Source organism: Carcharhinus amblyrhynchos, unplaced genomic scaffold (assembly GCF_965287045.1).
Source record: "Carcharhinus amblyrhynchos unplaced genomic scaffold, sCarAmb.v2.hapA scaffold_385, whole genome shotgun sequence".
In the NCBI taxonomy this organism is placed as follows: Eukaryota; Metazoa; Chordata; class Chondrichthyes; order Carcharhiniformes; family Carcharhinidae; genus Carcharhinus; species Carcharhinus amblyrhynchos.
In genome coordinates, this window is record NW_027650125.1 from 1 (window position 1) to 26,203 (window position 26,203).

At 49.7% G+C, this 26,203-nt stretch overlaps 1 protein-coding gene across 1 annotated transcript in view; it reads right to left on the minus strand.

Annotated features, from left to right (window-relative positions):
- Window positions 1-57: 57 nt before the first annotated feature.
- The window catches only part of LOC145339294 (latent-transforming growth factor beta-binding protein 4-like), a gene marked incomplete at its 3' end in the record, with an annotated part of 103,507 nt that continues 77,361 nt past the window's right edge, over window positions 58-26,203 (minus strand). Inside the window, exons 10-22 of the mRNA XM_080183717.1 lie at window positions 24,192-24,323; window positions 23,428-23,553; window positions 22,651-22,770; window positions 21,176-21,301; window positions 18,424-18,549; window positions 17,369-17,491; window positions 14,565-14,693; window positions 12,332-12,457; window positions 10,606-10,749; window positions 9,200-9,382; window positions 5,215-5,292; window positions 3,590-3,718; window positions 58-201 (exon numbers count right to left, since the gene is read on the minus strand). Coding sequence (XP_080039843.1) covers window positions 58-201; window positions 3,590-3,718; window positions 5,215-5,292; window positions 9,200-9,382; window positions 10,606-10,749; window positions 12,332-12,457; window positions 14,565-14,693; window positions 17,369-17,491; window positions 18,424-18,549; window positions 21,176-21,301; window positions 22,651-22,770; window positions 23,428-23,553; window positions 24,192-24,323 — 1,686 coding nt within the window. The remainder of the gene's footprint in view (window positions 202-3,589; window positions 3,719-5,214; window positions 5,293-9,199; window positions 9,383-10,605; window positions 10,750-12,331; window positions 12,458-14,564; window positions 14,694-17,368; window positions 17,492-18,423; window positions 18,550-21,175; window positions 21,302-22,650; window positions 22,771-23,427; window positions 23,554-24,191; window positions 24,324-26,203) is intronic.

The following is a 26,203-nucleotide window of genomic DNA, read 5'->3' on the forward strand; positions in this document are numbered from 1 at the left end:
GTTGATCCCCCCCCACCTCCACCGACTGCCCGTTGCCGCTAACCCAGCCACACTCACCATATTGGTCAGTGCTGTTGGAGACACATCGCCGCAGGGTGACATCCAGGATGAGGGGAGAGGGACAGGAACAGTAATACGAACCCACTGTGTTAACACAAACACCGTTATCACACGCCGTTTCATCCTCACACTCATCATTATCTGTCAGAGAGAGAGAGAGATAAACCGTGAACACTGGACAACATTCCTTTTGGTAAAACAACTGAACTAAAATAAACGGATTGAGGGACAAAGTGGGAGGGGCAGCCTCAGAAAGCTGCTCAAATCAAACGGGAAGGAAATGTGAAAGATTACAATGTGAAGGAGGAGCTGGATAATGAACCCAGGCCCTGTGACACTCACTGAGTACAGAAAGCAAATGTTAGACAACCTCAACCTGGAACATAGAGACAGAGTGGATAGGAGCAGGGAGAGGCCATTCAGCCCTTCGAGCCTGCTCCACCATCACAACAATTCACTACATCGCTGATCATCCAACTCAATAGCCCAATCCTGCTTTCTCCCCATAACCTTTGATCCCATTTGCCCCAAGTGCTATATCCAGCTGCCTCTTGAATACATTCAATGTTTTGGCATCAACTACTTCCTGTGGTAATGAATTCCACAGGCTCACCAGGTGAAGAAATGTCTCCTCATCTCCGTCCTAAATGATCTACCCTGAATCCCCAGACTGTGACCCCTGGTTCTGGACTCCCCGCACCATCAGGAACATCCTCCCTGCATCTACCCTGTCCAGTCCTGTTAGAATTTTATAAATCTCTACGAGATCCCCCCTCATTCATCTGAACTCCAGTGAAAACAATCCTAACCCAGTCAATCTCTCCTCATACATCAGTCCCACCATCCCCGGAATCAGCCTGGTAAACCCTCACTGCTCTCCCTCGAGAGCAAGAACATCCTTCCTCAGAAAAGGAGACCAAAACTCCAACCCCTTCGCCAGTTCAGTAATGTGGATAAGTGAGATATGGGACAACACATGGGACAGCAGCATCTAGTCCAGTTATTACCAGCACACAGGCCCATAGTAATTCTCACTGTCCAACAATCTGGGAAGAATGATTCCGGAATCATCTCTGGAAGCTTTGCCTGGCTCGGCAATGCAAAGGAGGAGAATGCAGATTGCAACAAGCAGTTTTAGCAGCCCACACCCCCTGGAAGCCCATCTGACCAAAAACAGGCCTCAACTGGACACCGTAGGGGCCTTGAGGGGCTCCAGGCCAATGCAGGATGCTGCAGCTGACTCACTCAGTAACTCCTTCACTCCAAAATTCTCCCTTGAATTCCCGCACTCCCAGTACAGCTAATCAGCCATGATCATAGAATTGTAGAAACCCGACAGTGCAGAAGGTGGTCATTCAGCCCACCAAATAGTGTACGGTGGCACAATGGTTAACACTGCTGTCTCACAGCGCCAGGGACCTGGGTTCGATTCTGGCCTCAGGTCATTGTCTGTGCGGAGTCTGCACGCTCTCCCCATGTTTGTGTGGGTTTCCTCCCACACTCCAGGGATGTGCGAGTTAGGTGTGTTGGCCATGGTAAATTGTCCCTTTGTGTTAGGGGAAATTAGCAAGGTAAATATGTGGAGTTATTGGGTTGAATTGTGGTCAGTGCAGGCTTGATGGGCCGAATAGCCTCCTTCTGCATTGCAGTGATTCTGAGAGTCTGCACAGACCACAATCCCACCCGGACCCTAACCCCATAACCCCACATATTTACTCCACTAATCTCTAAGCTGCACATCCCAGGGCACTAAGGAACAATTTAGCACAGCCAATCCACCAAACCTGCACGTCTTTGGAGTGTTGGGGGAAATCGGAGCACCCGGAGGAAACCCACATAGATACGGGGAGAACGTGCAGACTCCACAGAGACAGTGACCTGAGCCAGGAATCGAACCCGGGTCCCTGGAGCTCTGAGGCTGCAGTGCTAACCCACCGTGCCATCAGTGATCTGATTGAATGATGAAGTAGGCTAGAAGGACTGAGTGGCCTACCCCTGCTCCTTCCAACCCTCACATTCACTCCCAGACTGAATGTCTGACGGACACACTGTATTCAAATCCAGGATTAGATTGGAGAGGGGAAAAAAGGGAAGTGGGGGGAGAGAACAAGAACAAGCTTGGTAAAAATGTGACTTGAATTATAGTTTTGCATTCAGGATTAGAACATAGAACATAGAACACTACAGCACAAACAGGCCCTTCGGCCCACGAGTTGCACCGATCACATCAACACCTATCTATAACCCCCAATCCCATAAAACCCCATATACTCATCCAGAAGTCTTTTAAAAGACCCCAGCGAGTTCACCTCCACCACCACTGACGGCAGCCGATTCCATTCACTCACCACCCTCTGAGTGAAAAACTTACCCCTAACATCACTTCTGTACTTTCCTCCCCGCACCTTAAACCTGTGTCCTCTCGTGGCGACCATTTCAACCCGGGGAAATAGCCTCTGAGAATCCACCCTATCTATTCCTCTCAACATTTTATAAACCTCTATCAGGTCGCCTCTCAACCTTCGTCTCTCCAGGGAAAAGAGTCCCAGTTCCCTCAACCTAACTTCATAAGGCATGCCTCCCAGTCCAGGCAACATCCTTGTAAATCTCCTCTGTACCCTTTCAATAGCTTCTACATCTTTCCTATAGTGAGGCGACCAGAACTGCGCACAGTACTCCAAATGAGGCCTGACAAGGGTCTTATAAAGTTGCAGCATTACCTCCCGACTCCTAAACTCAATCCCTCGATTAATGAAGGCCAGTACACCATACGCCTTCTTGACCACCTCTTCCACCTGCGAGGCCGATTTAAGAGTCCTGTGGACCCGGACCCCAAGATCCTTCTGCTCTTCAACACTACCAAGACTCCTGCCCTTGATAGTGTACTCGTTCATCCCGTTGGTTCTGCCAAAATGGACGACTACGCATTTATCCGCGTTGAAGTCCATCTGCCACTTCTCCGCCCAGTCCTGCATCCTATTTATGTCCTGCTGCAACTTTTGCCATCCTTCCAGACCATCCACAACACCACCGACCTTCGTGTCATCAGCGAACTTACTTACCCATCCTTCCACTTCGTCATCCAGGTCATTTATGAAAATGACAAACAGCAAGGGTCCTAGAACAGATCCCTGGGGCACTCCACTGGTGACTGACCTCCATTCAGAAAAAGACCCATCCACAACCACTCTCTGCCTTCTGCAGGCAAGCCAGTTCTTGATCCACAAGGCCAAAGGCCCTTGGATCCCATGCCCTCTCACCTTCTCAAGAAGTCTTGCATGGGGGACCTTATCAAACGCCTTGCTGAAGTCCATGTACACCACGTCCACGGCACTTCCTTCGTCAATGTGTTAATAATAACCATCCTCATAAGGCCAGGTTAGGAATGAGACTCCAGCTTAACAACGTCTAAACACACTCAGCGATGCTGGCCACTCTGAATCTCACTCTCCCACAGCCTGGCTCTCTCCGTCACTGCCCCAACACTCACCCAGAGCCCACTCTCACTCACCCGGCTTGGCCCACTCACCGATACACTCCAGGCGGATGGAGTGGTAATAATAACCAGCTGGACAATAACAGGAATAGCCAGGGACAGTGTTCACACAGACACCGTTCTTACACACTTCAGATCCAAACAGTGAACATTCATCAGCATCTGTAAGGAAAAATAATCACATAAAGACACATGTCCCTGATTACATCAAAACTGCATCTTTTTATTCAGCAGGGTAAGGATCACTCACTGTGTAACTGTACAGAGTCACTGTTTATTCAGCAGGGTAAGGATCACTCACTGTGTAACTGTACAGAGTCACTGTTTATTCAGCAGGGTAAGGATCACTCACTGTGTAACTGTACAGAGTCACTGTTTATTCAGCAGGGTAAGGATCACTCACTGTGTAACTGTACAGAGTCACCGTTTATTCAGCGGGGTAAGGATCGCTCACTGTGTAACTGTACAGAGTCACTGTTTATTCAGCAGGGTAAGGGTCGCTCACTGTGTAACTGTACAGAGTCACTGTTTATTCAGCAGGCTAAGGATCACTCACTGTGTAACTGTACAGAGTCACTGTTTATTCAGGGTAAGGATCACTCACTGTGTAACTGTACAGAGTCACTGTTTATTCAGGGTAAGGATCGCTCACTGTGTAACTGTACAGAGTCACTGTTTATTCAGCAGGGTATGGATCGCTCACTGTGTAACTGTACAGAGTCACTGTTTATTCAGGGTAAGGATCACTCACTGTGTAACTGTACAGAGTCACTGTTTATTCAGCAGGGTAAGGGTCGCTCACTGTGTAACTGTACAGAGTCACTGTTTATTCAGCAGGGTAAGGATTGCTCACTGTGTAACTGTACAGAGTCACTGTTTATTCAGGGTAAGGATCACTCACTGTGTAACTGTACAGAGTCACTGTTTATTCAGCAGGGTAAGGATCACTCACTGTGTAACTGTACAGAGTCACTGTTTATTCAGGGTAAGGATCACTCACTGTGTAACTGTACAGAGTCACTGTTTATTCAGCAGGGTAAGGATCATTCACTGTGTAACTGTACAGAGTCACTGTTTATTCAGGGTAAGGAACGCTCACTGTGTAACTGTACAGAGTCACTGTTTATTCAGCAGGGTAAGGATCGCTCACTGTGTAACTGTACAGAGTCACTGTTTATTCAGGGTAAGGATCGCTCACTGTGTAACTGTACAGAGATACTGTTTATTCTGGGACAGAATCTCTGGTTTTAGAGCTGCAGAGAATCAGCTCGATCAGATTTCTGCTGCATTGCTGCCATCCTGTGGTCAGAACCAGGTGTTGCAAATGTGAAACTTTATTGTGACTGATTTCTGCTTGGATATCCTTCCTTTGGGTGGAGAGAGAGAAAGAGAGAGCAGCAGATGACAAGAAAGCCGTTTTGTCCAAGGGAATTGAGAGCAATGTAATTGCAGTTATTGGATACAACATTCATCCAAGGCTGGATGAAAAGGGAAGGTCTGATAGTTCTCAAACATCTGTTTTGAGGAGATGTTGAGGATGGACAGATGAAGGAATGACACAGGGACTGGACTTCACTGGAAGCTTGAGGCCTTACTGCTGGAGACTGAACCACATGTGCAGCTCTTTGACCACAGAATTTCTGAAATAACAAACTCACCTTTATAATTCCTTCCAAATGATGACTGTGGGATGGAAAGGAATCCTTGTCCTTGGGGACACAAAGACTGATAATCATCTGGAATAGAGACAGAAACATTCAGTTCCAATGGACACTGAGCAGTGGGACAATAACTCAGGATGCTAGCTGAATCATTGGGATTCTCTGTTCCACTCGCTATCCCAATCTCTTATCCTCATTTTCCTGGACCGTTCCGATGAAGCTCAACTTATTCCCAAGGTACAACCACTTGATCTGACCCTTTATCAGCTCCCAGACTCAGTACTGAGTTTAACAAGTTTCAGAGCCTGGCCTTTGCCCCCATTTTGATGTTTATTTATTAGTGTCACAAGTAGACACTTAGGGTGGCATGGTGCCACAGTGGTTGGCACTGTTGCCTCACAGCACCAGGGACCTGGGTTTGATTCTGGCCTTGGGTCACTGTCTGTGTGGAGTTTGCATGTTCTCTCTGTGTCTGCGTGGGTTTCCTGGGGGTGCTCCGGTTTCCTCCCACATTCTGAAAGATGTGCTGGTTAGGCTGCACTGACCTGACTGGGCGCTGGAACGTGGCCTCTAGGGGAATTTCACAGTGACTTCATTGCTGTGTTAATGCAAACCTTACTTGTGATTAATAAATAAACATTCCTTTCCTTTCCCTTTACATCTATGTTCTATTAATGGTGGCACAGTGGGTTAGCATTGCTGCCTCACAGCTCCAGGGACCAGGGTTCGATTCCTGGCTCGCATCTCTGTCTGTGTGGAGCCGGCACATTCTCCCTGTGGGTTTCCTTCGGGTGTTCTGATTTCCTCCCACAGTCCAAAGATGTGGGGGTTAGGTGCATTGGCCATGCTGTATTGCCCCTTTAATGTCCTGGGATGCATAGGTTAGAAGAATTAGTGGGGTAAATATATGTGGGGTTATGGGGATAGGGCCTCAATGGGATTCTGGTTGGTGCAGACGTGACGGGCTGAATGGCCTCCTACTGCACTGAAGGAATTCTATTGTTCATTGCAATAAAGTTACTGTGAAAATCCCCTAATTGCTACACTCCGGCGCCTGTTCGGGTACACTGAGGGAGGATTTAGCACGGCCAATCCAATGCTCCTTCAGGGGTGGTTACTGTTGGTGATGTTTTTCTGTAGCCAATCAGAAACATCTTTCATTTCTCCACTGACCCCATTACCATCAGCCATCTTGTTATTGAATCTTTCCAGAGCTCCATCCTATCACACAGCTTCTCTCCTCCCCCTTCCCCTTTCCTCTTCTGTACTTGCTGGTTCCAGTGACAGAGTGACAGCCTGAAACATTGGCTCTATTCCCTCTCCAGACGCTGCCAGACCTGCTGAAATTTTCCAGCATTTCCTGTTTTTATTTCAGATTTCCAGCACCTGCAGGATTTTACTTTTGTTAGTTAAGGCGCCACCCACAGGCAAACAGAGTTACTGCAGAACAGAAACAAAGTTCTGGAAAGATCTGGAAGGTCTGGCGACTCAAACAGTCAAAGTTTCAGGTTGATGACTTTCTGTCTGAGGATATTAGGGATCTTTGTTCACCCACTGAGATAAAGTCTCATGACCTGTTATCTGGGGTGAAGAGGGGTCTCCGGGGTGGGTGGGTCTCCGGGGTCGGGGGGGGGGGTGGTGGGTGAGGGTTTGAGCAAACTAGCTCAGTATTCTCCGGAGAATGGAAGAATGAGGGGTGATCTGACTGGAAGCTGCAGAAGACTGAGGGGGTTTGACAGGGCAGACACTGAGAGATTGTCCCTGAGGCTCCGGGAATCTAAAACTGAGGGGAAAAATCTCAGGACAAGGGGCTGATTCTTTAGGACTGAGCTGAGGAGAAACTTCTTCACTCAATCTTTGTGAATCTATTGAACTCTCTCCCCCCAAGAGAGACATGTTCAACGATGGGGTGTCCATGTTCAAGGCTGAGACAGACATCTCTGAAGGAATGGAGGGAGATGGAGTTACGGGGAAAGATTAAAGCTGCTATTGGCTGGCGGAGCAGGCCATGGGGATCCGAGTCCTTATGTTAATATTGTTAACTATCTCACACCTTTCAGAAGAGCTCTTTACAAAGAAATGCTAACTTTAACTTTCCTGATAAACTTTCTTTGTTTTAAACAAACCCCTTCTGTAGAATAAAAGAGCGGATTTCATTTGTCAAAAAATTGTAATGAAGGATTCTAATAATTGGGAATGTGTTCTGGTGAGTAGATAATTAAAATCATTTTTGAAATGGAATTGGTTATTGAGACTGTGATACGTGGATTAGTTTAGCAACCCTGTAAACATACTTACCCAAGAGAAGGGCTTAGAATTTCAGGAGATAAAGCACAGAGTGTAAAAATTCAAAAGAGGTGAGGGTGAATTTCACGCTTACATTTTAATAGGATGAGCCTGTTTAAGAGATATTCAGTGAGACCCCTCAGGCAAGTAGTTCAGATCAGATAAAATGGAAAGAAAGAGTTGTGTATTAGTGACAGGCTTCATCTTCTCGCTGAAACAGAGCTCAGCTGCTCCAAGATCATAGCCACACACAGCAGGAAGCTGTGCTCACGCCAATCAGGCCAATGGATGGTGAATCCTGTCTGAATCATCGCTTGTTTTGATTCAAAGCCAGAAACAATCCCAAAAAGAGATCGAGGTGCCAAGTGCAGTAACCATTGCTGAATTTTGCTGATGGTTTTAATAAGAACTTCACAAATAGGAGCAGGAGTAGGCCATCTGGCCCCTCGAGCCTGCCCCGCCATTCAACAAGATTTTGGCTGATTTGATAGTGGTTCAGTTCCACTTTCCAGCTTTCTCCCCATAACCCTTAATTCCCTTATTGGTCAAAAATCTGTGACTCAAACACATTTAACAAGGTAGCCTCCACTGCTCCAACGGGCAGAGAATTCACTACCCTCTGGGTGAAGAATTTCCTCCTCAACTCTGTTCTAAATTGACTCCCCGTTATTTTGAGGCTGTGCCCTCTAGTTCTTGTTTCCTTTCTAAGTGGAAATAATCTCTTTGCTTCTACCCTGTCTAGCCCCTTCATTATCTCATATGTCTCTATAAGATCTCCCCTCAGTCTTCTAAACTCCAACGAGTACAGGTCCAGTCTACTCAGACTCTCCTCATAAGCTAACCCCCTCATCTCCAGAATCAACCTGGTGAACCTTCTCTGCACTCCCTCCAAAGCCAATATATCCTTTCTCAAATGAGGGGACCAAAACTGCACACAGTACTCTAGGTGTGGCCTCGCCAGTGCCCTGTACAGTTGCAGCAAGACCTCCCTGTTTTTATACTGAATCCCCCTCGCTATAAAGGCCAATATTCCATTTGCCTTCTTGATCACCTGCTGCACCTGCAGACTGGGTTTTTGTGATTCATGTACAAGGACCCCCAGGTCCCTCTCTGCACCGTAGCATGTTGTGATTTTTCACTATTTAAATAATAGTTAATTTTACTATTATTCCTTCCAAAGTGGATAACCTCACACTTGCCAATGTTATACTCCATCTGCCAGATCCTTGCCCACTCACTCAGCCTATCCAGATCCCTCTGCAGACTTCCCGCGTCCTCCACACAATCTGCTTTCCCACTCAACTTCGTGTCATCCATAAGTTTTATAATTAAAAGAAAGCAAATCATTTTAAAAGGTTTTAAAACCTATGGGATGTTGTTTGGGGAGGTTTGAAACTGGGTTGATTTATTGATACTATTTTTAGTTGCCTTTCTTGTGTGTTTTACTGTTCAATAAATATTCACTTTGTTTAATTATTCAAACAAGACACAGACCTTCCTCATCAGTCTTCCCATCTTTCCTCACATTATATCAAATTGCAAAAGAATGCAGTTAGGAATTGACATTCCCAGTTTTCCTGTTGGGATCTGGAACACCGTAGCATTTAACATCAGCTGGGTTCTTAAACATCTGCTCTTGTTTGATAGGCTCTAAACCGGGAAGTGACAAAACGGGTTCATTCGAGTTTTCTCTTACCTGAGCCAGACACGGGGCATTGGTAGATTTTGCACTCTTTTCCCCAGCCTTCTCCAACAGTACAACAACACTCCTGCCGTGTGACATTCCGTGCCAGAATGTTCTCACACAGTTGAACATCATTTAGATTGTAGTAACACTCGTTCTCCTCCCTGCCGGATTCTCCCAGAAACACTGGCCCTGCTAAAAAAAGACAGCACGTCAACAATAACTAACAGCAACTCACCCTTTAGCCTGAGGGTAGTCACTGACTCTGTCCCATCCACACATACACAGAGATACACATCAACATGGCCAGTCACTTTGCCGTTTATCCTCCACACATGGAAATAACTCAAATCATATTAACTTTCTCTGCTCTCTATCCTTCCATCCATCCTTTCATTATCCACCCAGCCAAAGTGCAAAGATGTGCGGGTTAGATGGAACGGCCACGCTAAATTTCCCCTTAGTGTCAGAGAACTGGAAGGGTGAATGCGTGGGATTAAGGGGCTGGGACTGAGTGAGATAGTTGTCAGCGTGGGCTTGATGGACTGAATGGCCTCCTTCTGCACTATAGGGATTCTATTACAGAATCTTAAAATGCTGTCAGAGGCCATTTGGCCCATCAAGTCCACACCGACCACAATTACACTCAGGCCCTATCCCCGTATCCCCATGCATTTACCCTAGCTAGTCCCTCTGATGGGGAGGTATTACCGCTAGAATATTAATCCAGAAACTCAGCTAATATAATGGGAGCTCGGGTTCGAATCCCACCACGGCAGATGACGGAATTTGAACTCAATCAAAAAAAAGTCTGGAATTAAGAATCTACTGATGTCAATGAAATCAGTGTCAATTGTCGGAGAAACCCATCTGGTTCACTAATGTCCTTAGGACATCTATCCTATCCATGGGGAAGGAAATCTGCCGTCCTTACCCGGTCTGGCCTACGTGTGAATCCAGAGCCACAGCAATGTGGTTGACCCTCAACTGCCCTCCAAGGGCAACTAGGGATGGGCAATAAATGCTGGCCAGCCAGCGATGCCTGTCCCCCACAAATGAATTTTAAAAAACCCACACATCTTTGGACTGTGGGAGGAAACCCATGAAGACACGGAGAGAATATGCAGATTCCACACAGACAGTGACCCAATCTGGGAATTGAACCTGGGTCCCTGGCACTGTGAGACAGCAGTGCTAACCACTGTGCCACCATTACATGGTGATGTAATCCTCAATGTTCAAATCATCTCAAATCACACCCCCTCCTCCCCATTTCTAATAGAAGATTTAGAACATAGAACACGGTGCAGTTTCTACGACGCACACATCCGTCCAGCATTCCTGAGGGAGTGCGACACTATTCTGGGGAGATATAGAGGGGAAGGGGAAGCAGGGGAATCAACAGGCAGTAAATGTACCGTGGACAACTCTCCGATTGCACCGGCCCGTCCGTGGTTCAAACTCTTCGTTTTCATTTGGGCAAAGACAGAAGAATGAGCCGCCAACATTCTCACAGATGGCGGAGCCACAGACACCCTCGATCACCTCACACTCATTCACATCTGAAAAGAAAACATTTTAGGAGTTTGGTGAACTTGGAGCAGCCACATGGAACACACCATCATGTAAGTTCATAAGATATAGGTGTCGAATTAGGCCATTCGGCCCATCGAGTCCGCTCTGCCATTTCATCATGGCGGATATGATCCTCATCCCCATAACCCTTCAACCCATTCCCAATTAAAAATCTAACTCCTCCTTAAATTTACTCACTGTCCCAGCACTTACTGCACTTTGGGGGAGTGAATTCCAGAGATTCACAACCCTTTGGGAGAAGTAGTTTCTCCTCAACTCTGTTTTAAATTTGCTGCCCCTTATCCTCAGACCGTGACCTCTCATCCCAGAATGTCCCACAAGAGGAAGTATCTGCTCCACGTCTACTTTATCCAGATCTTTTATCATCTTGTATACCTCAATTTGATCTCCCCTCATTCTTCTAAATTCCAGCAAGTATCGGCCTAAACTGTTCAATCTCTCTTCATACAACAACCCCCTCGTCTCTGGAATCAATCGAGTGAACCTCCTCTGAACTGCCTCCAATGTCACTACATCTTTTCTCAAATAAGGGGATCAAAACTATGCAGAATACTCCAGGTGCGGCCTCACCAATGCCTTGTATAGATGCAACAACACTTCCTTTCTTTTATATTCTATTCCTTTAGCTATCAATGGCAATATTCCATTCACTTTCTTTATTATCTGCTGTACTGCATGATAGTTTTCTGTGATTCATGAACGAGGACACCCAGATCCCTCTGCACCAGAACACCCCAAAGTCTCTCCCCATTTAGATAATAAATCGCCTTCCCATTTTTCTGGCGGAAATACACAACCTCACACTTATCGACGTTAAACTCCATCTGCCACATTTTGGCCCACTCTCCTAACCTATCTATAACCATTTGTAAGGTTCTTCTTTCCTCATTGCAACGTACTGTCCTGCCTATTTTTGTGTCAGCTGCAGATTTGGCTACAGGGCCTTCGCTCCCTGTATCCAAGTCATTAATATAGACTGGAAATAGCCAGGGCCCAAGGACCGAGCCCTGTAGTTCCCCACTAGTTACTTCTTACCATCCAGAAAAAAACCCAATTATCCTGACTCTCTGTCTCCTGTCCATCAGCCAGTCACCTATCCAAGCTAATAAATTACCCCTAATCCCATATGATCTAACCTTGTGAATTAACCTTTTGTGCGGCACCTTATCAAACTCCTTCCAGAGTCCAGATATACGACATCTACAGGATCCCCATTATCCACTTTGCTTGTTAAATTCTCAAAGAACTCTAGCAAATTAGTCAAACATGATTTGCCTTTCATAAAACCATGCCGACTCTGATGGATAGCATTTTAGTCACATGCTGAACTTGTCCTCTGGGTCTTTACGCAAAAAACATCTGACTTACTTCAGTTTCAGTTTAATAATCCTCAGAAAATCCTGTGAGGAAATACATTGCGTGGAAAAATAGAAACTAAAGCAGGAGAACTGTCCGTCGCTGCAGCGCTGCCCCGCCTCCTCCGTCGCCACCCTGCCCCCTCCCTTGCCGCCCCACCCCAATGCGCATTGTCAGATCCATGTGACTTACCCACACACAATGAGCCAGCAGACACCATCTGGTAACCTTGGTCACAGAGACATCGGAAGGATCCTGCCATGTTCTGACAGTATGCATTCGGTCCACAAATCGTAGCATTAACACATTCATCGATATCTGTGAGGGAGGCAGAGAGCAGGAAGGGGCCATTCAGGCTCTGATACAGAGATCACACTCACCAGGTTACACTCGCGCTGCCATAGCGACATTCACAACCGGCCAGAACTACAGTGTGCACCATCACACACACATCATCCCGTTCACACCCTCACACTCAACACCGTCACTCCCCGCGTCACTCTCAGCATCGTAGAATCTACAGTGCAGGAGGCGGCCACTTGGCCCATCGAGCCTGCACCGACAACAATGCCACCCAGATCCTATCCTATCCTATCCCAGTAACCCCACATATTTACCTAGCTAGTCCCCCTGACGCTAAGGGGCAAGTTAGCTTGGCCAATCAACCTAACCTGCATATCTTTGGACTGTGGGAGAAACTAGAGCACCCAGAGGAAACCCACGCAGACATGGGGAGAACATGCAGATTCCAGACAGTGACCTGAGGCTGGGATTGAACTCAGGTCCCTGGCGCTGTGAGGCAGCTGTGCTAACCAGTGTGTCACCATGCCTCCACCATGTCACGTCAGTCTCAATCAGAAAGTGGAAGCTATCAGCCCTAATTCAGGGCTGTGAAGCCAGTGACATCCGGAGGGAAGGGGGGTCGGGACTTGCCTCCAATGGGTGTGGAGGCCCCTCAGACATTGTAAAGAGGATCTGAATGTTCAGATATTCCATACGGAGGGACAACAGGAACTTTGATCATTGACTGAGATCCAGGCCTCAGACACATGGGTTAAACTGACCCTACACTGGGACACTGGGACAGTGGGAATGATGTTTGGTTTATTTTACCCCAGAACTCATGAGCAAAACTCATCTACTCTCCACTCACTCTCCCCCTCTCCCCTCCTCACCCTGCCCCTCCTCACCCTGCCCCTCCTCACCCTGCCCCTCCTCACCCCATGCCATTCTCCACATCTGTTCTTTTCTCCTCATCAATTCCTCTATTCTTCACTCTCCACAGCCTCCTCATGTCGGGGGCAGCACGGTGACACAGTGCTTAGCACCGCTGTCTCACAGCGCCAGGGACCTGGGTTTGATTCCTTGGGTCACTGTCTGTGCAGAATTTGCACGTTCTCCCCGTGTCTGCGTGGGTTTCCTCCGGTTTCCTCCCACAGCCTGAAGGATGTGCAGGTTAGGGTGCATTGACCTGAACAGGTGCCAGAGTGTGGTAACTAGAGGAATTTCACAGCAACTTCATTGCAGTGTTAATGTAAGCCTCACTTGTGACTAATTAAAAAGAACTTTATCGTCACCTCTGCACATTCCTCCAATTGCTACAAACTGTCTTGCTGCTTTGCTGTGTTGCAGGCTGCATTCTCCACACACTGCCTGGACGGCTCCTGTTGTGAATAATGCAGCAGCATCCGTTACAGCTGCAGGAATCCATGCAGATGGAGCCGGGGTTTCCCCTGTGAGTTTATCACAGAGTCCCCTTCCCCCTCACCCTCCCCTTCCCCGCCCCCCCCTCACCCTCCCCCTTCCCCCTCACCAGCATTCGTCTCTTCCACTCAATCCACAATGCCCAGTTTTCTCAGTTAGTTTACAACCCGGGGTGATGGACACAGTCTAAATAGAACAACTGGAGGAAAAGGGCCCCAGTTAGTAAAAGTTTAAATGGAAACTCTGCCCCTTAAATGAAAAACTCCAGCAGTTACAGAACTCTTGAGATGAGAATCGGGAATCAGCTGAACTTTGATCCTCATGAATGAGAAGATCATCCCACAGGGTACCCAATAGACTCTGCAAGTATTGAATTATCAAAGTCAGTGGGTTAGGAATGACCAGAGACACTAAATTAAACTTGAATACAGCAGGCGAGCTCCCAAACCTGGCATCACGCCCTGACATCATCACACTGGCAGCACGGCTATTATTCAATCTGTGGTCATTAAAACTGCTCTTCATTTTCTCCAATAAAACCCCCTGTCCCAGTCAGTGCTGACAATAAGGTCAGTTAATCTCCTACTCCGTAATCTACGGACTGCAGAGAAACCCCAACAGGATATTCCCGCAGCCGAGGATTGGGAATTGTAGAACAGGCGGAACCTGGTGGCTGGGCAGAGAGACATCGTTAACATCCCGAGGGATTTGAACAACTCACCAATACAATCCTGAGCAGGACTGAGCTGGAAGCCTGCAGTACAATCGGTGATACACTGGAATGATCCGGCAGTATTCTCACAACGCTTGCTGCCACAGATGGTCGGATATTCGACACACTCATCAACATCTGTTTACCAAGAAAACCACACACACAGCCCGTAAATCCAAAATCCATTCTGTGTGGAGTCAGTGTTGGACTTTCACTGCCCGGGTTTATCACTCAGGTCAGGATGGAGTGGGACACGAGCTTTAATCAGAGCCTAATGCCTGGTTCATACCAAATCCAACTGCCAGTGCCTAACGGATCCAGTCACGTGAGATCCAGTCTCTAATGGTTTGGGAATGGGTTGTGGGGGATCCAGTGGTGCGGGATCCCATGAGGATGGGTCCAAGTGCATTGAGATCAAGTGAGATTGAAATGTAGTGGGATCTACTGAAGATGGAGCCAGTAAGAATAGATCTAGTGAGAGTGGATTCAGCAAGGTAGTGATCCAGTGTGATCCAGTGGAATCTAGTTAGACTGAATCCAGTGAAAATCGACTGAGTGAAGAAGAGTTTTAGTGAGCATGGGATCCAGTGACTCAAGAACTATATTGAGAGCATTTATAGGAGAGTAAACAGGACCATTAGCAAAGGGCTGCTCTGATAAGGCACAGCGAGGGGGGGAAGGGTCACGGTGAGAGGGGGGGAAGGGTCACAGCGAGTGGGGGGGGAAGGGTCACAGCGAGTGGGGGGGGAAGGGTCACAGCGAGTGGGGGGGAAGGGTCACAGCGAGGGGGGGCAGGGGTCACAGCGAGGGGGGGCAGGGGTCACAGCGAGGGGGGGCAGGGGTCACAGCGAGGGGGGGCAGGGGTCACAGCGAGGGGGGGCAGGGGTCACAGCGAGGGGGGGCAGGGGTGACAGCGAGGGGGGGCAGGGGTGACAGCGAGGGGGGGCAGGGGTGACAGCGAGGGGGGGCAGGGGTGACAGCGAGGGGGGGCAGGGGTGACAGCGAGGGGGGGCAGGGGTGACAGCGAGGGGGGGCAGGGGTGACAGCGAGGGGGGGCAGGGGTGACAGCGAGGGGGGGCAGGGGTGACAGCGAGGGGGGGCAGGGGTGACAGCGAGGGGGGGCAGGGGTGACAGCGAGGGGGGGCAGGGGTGACAGCGAGGGGGGCAGGGGTGACAGCGAGGGGGGGCAGGGGTGACAGCGAGGGGGGGCAGGGGTGACAGCGAGGGGGGCAGGGGTGACAGCGAGGGGGGGCAGGGGTCACAGCGAGGGGGGCAGGGGTCACAGCGAGGGGGGGCAGGGGTCACAGCGAGGGGGGGCAGGGGTCACAGCGAGGGGGGGCAGGGGTCACAGCGAGGGGGGGCAGGGGTCACAGCGAGGGGGGGCAGGGGTCACAGCGAGGGGGGGCAGGGGTCACAGCGAGGGGGGGCAGGGGTCACAGCGAGGGGGGGCAGGGGTCACAGCGAGGGGGGGCAGGGGTCACAGCGAGGGGGGGCAGGGGTCACAGCGAGGGGGGGCAGGGGTCACAGCGAGGGGGGGCAGGGGTCACAGCGAGGGGGGGCAGGGGTCACAGCGAGGGGGGGCAGGGGTCACAGCGAGGGGGGGCAGGGGTCACAGCGAGGGGGGCAGGGGTCACAGCGAGGGGGGGCAGGGGTCACAGCGAGGGGGGGCAGGGGTCACAGCGAGGGGGGGCAGGGGTCACAGCGAGGGGGGGCAGGGGTCACAGCGAGGGGGGGCAGGGGTCACAGCGAGGGGGGGCAGGGGTCACAGCGAGGGGGGGCAGGGGTCACAGCGAGGGGGGGCAGGGGTCACAGCGAGGGGGGGCAGGGGTCACAGCGAGGGGGGGCAGGGGTCACAGCGAGGGGGGGCAGGGGTCACAGCGAGGGGGGGCAGGGGTCACAGCGAGGGGGGGCAGGGGTCACAGCGAGGGGGGGCAGGGGTCACAGCGAGGGGGGGCAGGGGTCACAGCGAGGGGGGGCAGGGGTCACAGCGAGGGGGGGCAGGGGTCACAGCGAGGGGGGGCAGGGGTCACAGCGAGGGGGGGCAGGGGTCACAGCGAGGGGGGGCAGGGGTCACAGCGAGGGGGGGCAGGGGTCACAGCGAGGGGGGGCAGGGGTCACAGCGAGGGGGGGCAGGGGTCACAGCGAGGGGGGGCAGGGGTCACAGCGAGGGGGGGCAGGGGTCACAGCGAGGGGGGGCAGGGGTCACAGCGAGGGGGGGCAGGGGTCACAGCGAGGGGGGGCAGGGGTCACAGCGAGGGGGGGCAGGGGTCACAGCGAGGGGGGGCAGGGGTCACAGCGAGGGGGGGCAGGGGTCACAGCGAGGGGGGGCAGGGGTCACAGCGAGGGGGGCAGGGGTCACAGCGAGGGGGGGCAGGGGTCACAGCGAGGGGGGGCAGGGGTCACAGCGAGGGGGGCAGGGGTCACAGCGAGGGGGGGCAGGGGTCACAGCGAGGGGGGGCAGGGGTCACAGCGAGGGGGGGCAGGGGTCACAGCGAGGGGGGGCAGGGGTCACAGCGAGGGGGGCAGGGGTCACAGCGAGGGGGGGCAGGGGTCACAGCGAGGGGGGGCAGGGGTCACAGCGAGGGGGGGCAGGGGTCACAGTGAGGGGGGGCAGGGGTCACAGCGAGGGGGGGCAGGGGTCACAGTGAGGGGGGGCAAGGGTCACAGTGAGGGGGGGCAAGGGTCACAGTGAGGGGGGGCAAGGGTCACAGTGAGGGGGGGCAAGGGTCACAGTGAGGGGGGGCAAGGGTCACAGTGAGGGGAGGCAGGGGTCACAGTGAGGGGGGGCAGGGGTCACAGTGAGAGGCACTTACCGAAACATTGGGATCGATCATCATCGACTCGGAATCCAGGCTCACACGAACACTCAAACGACCCGACTGTATTGGTGCAGCGACCCCGATCACAGATACCCCGCCTGGTGCATTCGTCAACATCTGAGAGAGAGAGACAGACAGACAGAGTGAAACAGACAGAGAGAGAGAGACACAGACAGACAGAGTGAAACAGACAGAGAGAGAGAGACACAGACAGACAGAGTGAAACAGACAGAGAGAGAGAGAGAGAGACAGACAGAGTGAAACAGACAGAGAGAGAGACAGACAGAGTGAAACAGACAGAGAGAGAGACACATACACACAGAAAAAGAGTGAGACAGAGAAACAGAAAGAGATAAACAAAAAGAGAGAGGCAGAGAGAGAGAGAGAACGACAGAGAGGAAACAGAGAGTGTGAGAAAAAAGACGGAGACAAACAGAGAGAGAGAAAGTAACAGCAAGAGAAAGAGAGAGAGAGGAAAAAATAGAGGGAGAAAAGGAGAGAATTATACACAGGGTTGAGAGAGAGACAGAGATAGATAGGTAGGAGGGAGAAAGAAAAGATAGAGAGAAAAGGAAAGAGTGAAAGAGAGGCGAGGAAAGGATAAAAAGAGAAAGATAGGGAGAGAAAGAGCAAGAAAGGGTGAAATGGAGAGATGGAAAAGGAGAAAGGCAGCAAGACAGAGAGTGGGAGATAGGAAGACAGGGAGGAAGAGAGATAAAATGATGATTTTTTTCACACTGCGATCCACAGTTTTCCTTTTGTAAATCCAGGCACCCAGGCCAAGGGTCAGGAGTCAAAGTGCAGGAACCCAGCAAGGGTGAAGCTCAGTTGAATAGTGAGTGTGGAGGGAGTGTGGGAAGTGTGAGACAGAGGGGGAGAGCATTGAGTGGAAGAGTGTAGAATAGGTTGGATGGTGGGATAGAGAAAGATGTTGGATGGAGAGAGAGTATAAGAGGAGGTGGGAGAGCAGAAGGAGCGATAGAGTGAGGGGTGAATATAAAACAAATTCACATTAAGGTATCAATACTGCACATTGCAGGAAATCTTACCAAGACAGGTGGAGAGATCGGGTGAAGTGGTGAATCCTTCAGCGCACAGACAGGTGTAGGACCCCACACTGTTCAAACACTCCCCATACGGAGCACAAAAATCTCCTTCAAAACATTCGTTGATATCTGAAAAGGTGTGAATAAAATCTGAGTCCTGTAAACTCGTGCATTTAATCTCAGTGGAAAAGCTGATAGAAATGATCATTTCTAATCAAATTCACAGTCAATTGCTGATTAATTAAGGAGAGGCAGTGTGAATCTGTGAAGGGCAATTTATCTAACTAATTTGCAAGGGTTTCCAGTGAGGTAACAGAAAGGGTTAATGAGGGTAGCGTTGTTCCTGGATTCCTAAAAGACATTTGAGAAAGTGCCACATAACAGGTTCGTTAGCAAACTGGAGCTCAGAGACAATGCAGCATGAATACCAAAATTGGCTGTGGGACATGAATGAATGGTGATACAAACATGGAAACATAGAAGACAGGAGCAGGAGGAGGCCATTCGGCCCTTCGAGCCTGCTCCCCCATTCATCACCATCATGTCTGATCATCCAACTCAATAGCCCAATCCTGCTTTCTCCCCATAACCTTTGATCCCATTCGCCCCAAGTGCTGTATCCAGCCGCCTCTTGAATACATTCAATGTTTTGGCATCAACTACTTCCTGTGGGAATGAATTCCACAGGCTCACTGGGTGAAGAAATGTCTCCTCATCTCCGTCCTAATGATCTACCCTGAATCCCCAGACTGTGACCCCTGGTTCTGGACTCCCCCACCATCGGGAACATCCTCCCTGCATCGACCCTGTCCAGTCCTGTTAGAATTTTATAAATCTCTACGAGATCCCCCCTCATTCATCTGAACTCCAGTGAAAACAATCCTAACCCAGTCAATCTCTCCTCATACATCAGTCCCACCATCCCCGGAATCAGCCTGGTAAACCTTCACTGCTCTCCCTCGAGAGCAAGAACATCCTTCCTCAGAAAAGGGTGGTGAACAGTTGTTATCTGGACGAGGAAAGGTTATATATCCCAGGGGTCAGTGTTAGGGCCCTTATTTTCCTTGATGTGTATTGGTGATCTAGGCTTGGGTTTCCTGGGGATAACTTCACAATCTGAGAATGGCGCAAAACTGCTCTGTGAACAAGTGTTAAACTTCAAGAGGACATTGCCAGGTTGGTGAAACAGGTGGACAAGTGGCAAGTGAAGTTTAATACTGAGAAGTGCGGTGATTCATTTTGATGCTCAGTTTTATAGAACCTTAGTGAGGCCACACTTGGAATATAGTGTTCAATTCTGGTCACCACACTACCAGAAGGATGTAGAGGCTTTGGAGAGGGAACAGAAAAGATTTACCAGGATGTTGCCTGGTATGGAGGGCATTAGCTATGAGGAGAAGTTGGAGAAACTTGAATTTTTTCTCACTGGAATGATGGAGGTTGAGGGGCGACCTGATAGAAGTCTACAAGATTATGGGGGGCATGGACAGAGCGGATAATTAGAAGCTTTTTCCCAGGGTGGAAGAATCAATTACTAGGGGGGCACAGGTTTAAGGTGTGAGAGGGAAGGTTTAAAGAAGATGTATGAGGCAGATTTTTACACAGAGGGTGGTGGGTGCCTAGAACTTGTAGTGGAAGCGGATACGGTAGTGAGTTTTAAGGGGCGTAGTGATAAATCCATGAATAGGATGGGAATAGAGGGATATGGTCCCTGGAAGGGTAGGGGCTTTTAGTTCAGTCGGGCAGCATGGTCGGTGCAGGCTTGGAGGGCCGAAGGGCCTGTTCCTGTGCTGGAATTTTCTTTGTTCTTTGATAGGACAAAAGCAGAAAGACAATTTAAACTAAAGGAGGCAGTTTCAGAAGGGGACCTGGTGTACACACACAAATATGTGCCACTTACCATCCTGACTTGGAAATACATCGCTGTTCCTTCACTGTCGCTGGGTCAAAGTCCTGGAATTCCCCCCTAACAGCACTGCGGGTGTACCTACACCTCAAGGACTGCACCGATTCAAGAGGCAGCTCACTATCACCTTCCCCAGGGCATCTCGCGGTGGGCAATAAATACTGGCCACATCCCATGAACGAATAAATAAAAGAAACATTCAGGGTGGCAGGAAGATTGAGAAAACGGTTAACAAAATCTAAAGAATTGTGAGCTTCTTAAACAGGGGCAAAGATTGGAAATACAAACAAAATACCAGAAAACTGAATAATGCATCAGTGTGGCCTCAATTAAAATACTGCGGCCAATTCTGCACTCATTGTGGAATTTATATCTCCTATTATTCTGTGCTGACAAAAACTCACAATCACGGAGATGTAATCTCACTGCCTCTCAGACTGATAGACATTAAGGAGCGCTACAGAAGTAGTTTTGAACAGTCACCTTGCAATCCCCCCCTCCCCAGTCTCCACCCCCAGACCTGCCTAAATCAAATACAATCCTTATTTCTTTTTAAAAAACTTGTGTGTGTATATGCGTGCGTACGTGCAGTGTGTGCACATGTGCATGTGTGCGCATACATTTGCATGCATGCATACGTGGGATGTGTGCGCATGTATGTGTGTGCATGTGCACGTGTGCAGGCACATGTGCATGCATGTGGTGTGTGTTCACGTGTGTGTGTGAATGTGTGTAGGTATGTGGGTACACACGTGTGTGTGCGAATGTGTGTAGGTATGTGGGTACACACGTGTGTGTGTGTTTGTGTGTGTGTGTGTATGCGCATGTGTGTATAGTGTAAAGGCAAACCTGCACATCGATTGCCATCAGCACTCAGACGGTATCCAGGGTTACAGACACACTGGTATGAGCCCTCTGTGTTCACACATGTTCCTTTGTCACCACATGTCGTCCCATTCAAACATTCATCAATATCTGTAACAACACAGAAACAAATAGGATGTGATCTGTTATAAAATTATGAAGGGCATAGATAGGGTGAAGAGTGGGAAGCTTTCTCCCAGGTTGGAGGTGACGATCACGAGGGGTCACAGGTTCAAGGTGAGGGGGCAAGGTTCAACACAGATATCAGAGGGACGTATTTTACACAGAGGGTGGTGGGGGCCTGGAGTGCACTGCCAGGTAGGGTGGTGGAGGCGGACACACTGGGATTGTTTAAGACTTATCTGGATAGCCACATGAACAGACTGGGAATGGAGGGATACAAACGAATGGTCTAGTTGGACGCACGAGTGGTACAGGCTTGGAGGGCCGAAGGGTCTGTTCCTGTGCTGTTCTTTATTAAGAACAAAGCTCCACCTTAGTAATTCAAACCAATCGGTTTCTCTCAGGAGGACCAGATCGCGGTGAGAGCCAGATTCCCGGGAGGCCTGTTGGCTAAATAATTTCATGATCGATTATTCACTGTCAATGTCACAGATAATCTTTAGAATAGTTTTGGATATTTTTCCATGATGTATTCATAACTCTTTAAATGAATGTTGGTATAATGGTGTAGAGGGAGCTTTACTCTGTATCTAACCCCGTGCTGTACCTGTCCTGGGAGTGTTTGATGAGGACAGTGTAGAGGGAGCTTTACTCTGTATCTAACCCTGTGCTGTACCTGTCCTGGGAGTGTTTGATGAGGGGACAGTGTAGAGGGAGCTTTACTCTGTATCTAACCCCGTGCTGTACCTGTCCTGGGAGTGTTTGATGGGGGGACAGTGTAGAGGGAGCTTTACTCTGTATCTAACCCCGTGCTGTACCTGTCCTGGGAGTGTTTGATGGGGGACAGTGTAGAGGGAGCTTTACTCTGTATCTAACCCCGTGCTGTACCTGTCCTGGGAGTGTTTGATGGGGGGACAGTGTAGAGGGAGCTTTACTCTGTATCTAACCCCGTGCTGTACCTGTCCTGGGAGTGTTTGATGGGGGACAGTGTAGAGGGAGCTTTACTCTGTATCTAACCCCGTGCTGTACCTGTCCTGGGAGTGTTTGATGGGGGGACAGTGTAGAGGGAGCTTTACTCTGTATCTAACCCCGTGCTGTACCTGTCCTGGGAGTGTTTGATGAGGGGACAGTGTAGAGGGAGCTTTACTCTGTATCTAACCCCGTGCTGTACCTGTCCTGGGAGTGTTTGATGGGGGGACAGTGTAGAGGGAGCTTTACTCTGTATCTAACCCCGTGCTGTACCTGTCCTGGGAGTGTTTGATGTTGTTCCTTCCCTCTCGCCCCCTGGCACAGTCAGTTTTTTGGAGGGTTGTAGCTGAGGCTGGATCTTTGGTTACCTGAACATTTCCGATTCTGGATTTGGTAGCCTTTGGGGCAGGGCAGACATCGAAATGATCCCACAGAGTTCACACACTCTGAGTTTGGGCAGTTGGAAACATCCTGACACTCGTCGATATCTGAAAAGATGCAAAAAAGGCTGAGAAGAAACTGGATTTTGGAAATTCCAAACGGAATCATTGTGAGAATCACTGACAATGCCGCTGGCTCGGAGCTGGGAGCTGAGTACAAGTAGTCCCACTGCATCCACTATCCCTGAATCTCAGCCCAGTGTTTCACTACAACACTGATGTTCCCTCTCTTCTCAGTATTCCCATCAACTGACCATCCCATTCTCTCAAACTTTCCCTCAACTTAAACTCCAGACCCACAAACCGCGACAGTCCCTAAAACTCAGCTTCCTCACATAATCACCATTTCCTGTTGAACATCCTTTCCCTATATTCCTTCCAACCTCCCACACACTGCTCCCATATTCCCGGCTCCGGCACTCTGGGCTCCGGCACTCCGCGCTCCGGGTTCTCTCAGTCGGATGGCAGCGAGTTTCCTGCATGAAAATATCCATTTTTCCGACAATTGTGAAGGACAAGATGACCCCAGTCTAACCTCCAGCCGAAACCCCAGTCTAGATGTCGGGTTAGACGGCCCAGCTGGATTCACTCGGCTGTCACACTCTCTGTTGTCTAGCAGACATTCTGTGGCCCCAGTTTTTCAGATGTTAAAGTTCTCTGGTGTGACAGAGATTCCAGTATCTCCCGGATAAATTAGTGATTTACCAACACAATCCGTCCGGTGAGAATTTGCGGAAAATCCTCTGGAACAGGCACAGTGGAAACTGCCGACTGAATTCACACACCGACCATTGGAGCATGGCGGGGGTCTCAGTTCACACTCATCAGTATCTATGACAGACACAAAATCTATTAGATACCCATCCAAAATCAAACTGTCCAATATTCCCAAACCCCAGCCCGTCCGATATTCCCAAACCCCAAACTGTCCAAAATTCCCAAATCCCCAAACTGTTCGATATTCCCAAATCTCCAAACTGCCTGATATTCTCAATTCCCCAAATTACCCAATATTCCTAAATCCACAAACTGTCTGATATTCCCAAATCATTGTTTCCAGAGGGGCGGTAGAAGTGGTGATTCACTGAAGAGAGTTTGTCGCTAAGAGGGATTTTTACCTGACTTTTTTGGAGTTTTTTTTCTAAGCCAGGAGTGTAAAACCGGAAGTAGGTCCCTCTAAAGTGAAAATATTCCCAACATCCCATCCTTTCCGGACCTCTTTCCCCTCATTGTCCCCCTCCTTACTGACACCCCCACCCCTCCCCTCCTGATCCCACACCCTCGCTGACGTCCCACCCTGCCCCCCACTCCCCTACATGCTGGGTGCCGGGCCTTCTGGGTAACTTGTCCTCAGCACCACTCCAGCCTCACAGCAACGGGATCGTAATCATTTCCAGCAGGCCTCTATCTCCGTGACAACAGCACCGGCCCTCCCTCAGCTTTGTGGATCTGAGTTCCGGTTCACTCACCAACACAGCGTGTGCGCTGGGCGTTGAGCTGGAAGCCTGTGTTACACGCACAGGTATAACCCTGCAGCCGGATCACACAGCGACCTGGACCGCATATCTGCGGCACTCGATGGCAGATATGAACCTCAGGAACTGCAGATACAACAGAACACAGCAACAGTTAGAACCATCAGAGAGAGAAAACAGGAGAATACACAGGCGGAGGATTAAAGCCTGCAAGATGGAGAGAGTGTGTGAGACAGAGACACATCCCATTTAAACACCTCATCAAGGAGCAGGTGGGAGAACCCTGAAGGGAAACGGAAACCCGGCGCGCGCGCAGAAACGGAAACCCGGCGCGCGCGCAGAAACGGAAACCCGGCGCGCGCGCAGAAACGGAAACCCGGCGCGCGCGCAGAAACGGAAACCCGGCGCGCGCGCAGAAACGGAAACCCGGCGCGCGCGCAGAAACGGAAATCCGGCATGTGTAGAGTCAATGTCTGTAAAATCAGAGGCCTTTTATTTTTAGTGTTTAATTTCCTGATCTGAATCTATCCCCTTATTTAGGAGTCATGAATTTGACAACTGGATCCTAGACTTCTTAACCCACAGGCTGCAGTCAGTAAGGATGGGCAACAACATCTACATAAGAAATAGGAGCAGGAGTAGGCCATCTAGCCCTTCGAGCCTGCCCCGCCATTCAATAAGATCATGGCTGATCTGTCGTGGCTCAGTTCCACTTTCCCGCCCTCTCCCCATAACCCTTAATCCCCTCTCTTATCAAGAACCCATCAACCCGCTTCTTAAAAATACCCTCCACAATCATCCTCAACACCGGTGCCTCACAAGGCTGTGTTCTCAGCCCTGTAATATATACTCCTTATACACCTGCGACTGTGCGGCCAAATTCCCCCCAACTCAATTTTCAAGTTTGTTGACAACACCACTATTGTGGGTCGGATCTCAAACAATGACGAGGCAGAGTACAGGAATGAGATAGAGAATCGGGTGAATTGGTGCAGTGACAATAATCTCTCCCTCAACGTTAACAAAACAAAGGGGACTGACATCGACATCAGGAAGCGCAGTGGAGGACATGTCCCTGTCTACATCAATGGAAAGGAAGTGGAAATGGTCGGGAGCTTCAGGTTTCAAGGTGCCCAGATCACCAACAACCTGTCCTGGTCCCTCCACATGGATTCTATAGTTAAGAAAGCTCATCATCGTCACTATTATTTCAGAAGACTAAGGAAATCTGCATGTCCGCTATGACTTTCACCAACTTTTACAGGCGCACCATAGAAATATTCTTTCTGGTTGTATCACAGCTTGGTATGGGCTCCTGCTCTGACCATGACTGCAAGAAACTACATAGAACATTACAGCGCAGTACAGGCCCTTCGGCCCTCGATGTTGTGCTGACCAATGGAACCAATCTAATGACCCTCTAACCTAAACTATTCCAATCTTATCCATATGCCTATCCACTGACCATTTGAACACCCTTAAAGTTGGCGAGTCCACAACTGCTGCAGGCAGGGCATTCCACGCCCTTACTACCCTCTGAGTAAAGAACCTACCTCTGACATCCATCCTATATTTATCACCCCTCAATTTAAAGCTATTTCCCCTCGTGTTAGCCATCACCATCCGAGGTAAAAGGCTCTCACTGTCCACCCTATCTAACCCTCTGATCATCTTGTAGGCCTCAATTAGGTCACTTCTTAACCACCTTCTCTGTAACAAAAACAACCTCAAGTCCCTCAGCCTTTCCTCTTAAGGCCTTCCCACCATACCAGGCAACATCCTGGTAAACCTCCTCTGCACCCTTTCCAATGCTTCCACATCCTTCTGTACGCAATACTCCAAGTGCGGCCGCACCAGAGTTTTGTACAGTTGCAACATGATCTCACGGCTCCGAATTCAGTCCCTCTACCAATAAAAGCTAACACATCGTATGCCTTCTTAACAACCTTATCAGCCTGGGTGCCAACTTTCAGGGATCTATGCACATGTACACCGGGATATCTCTG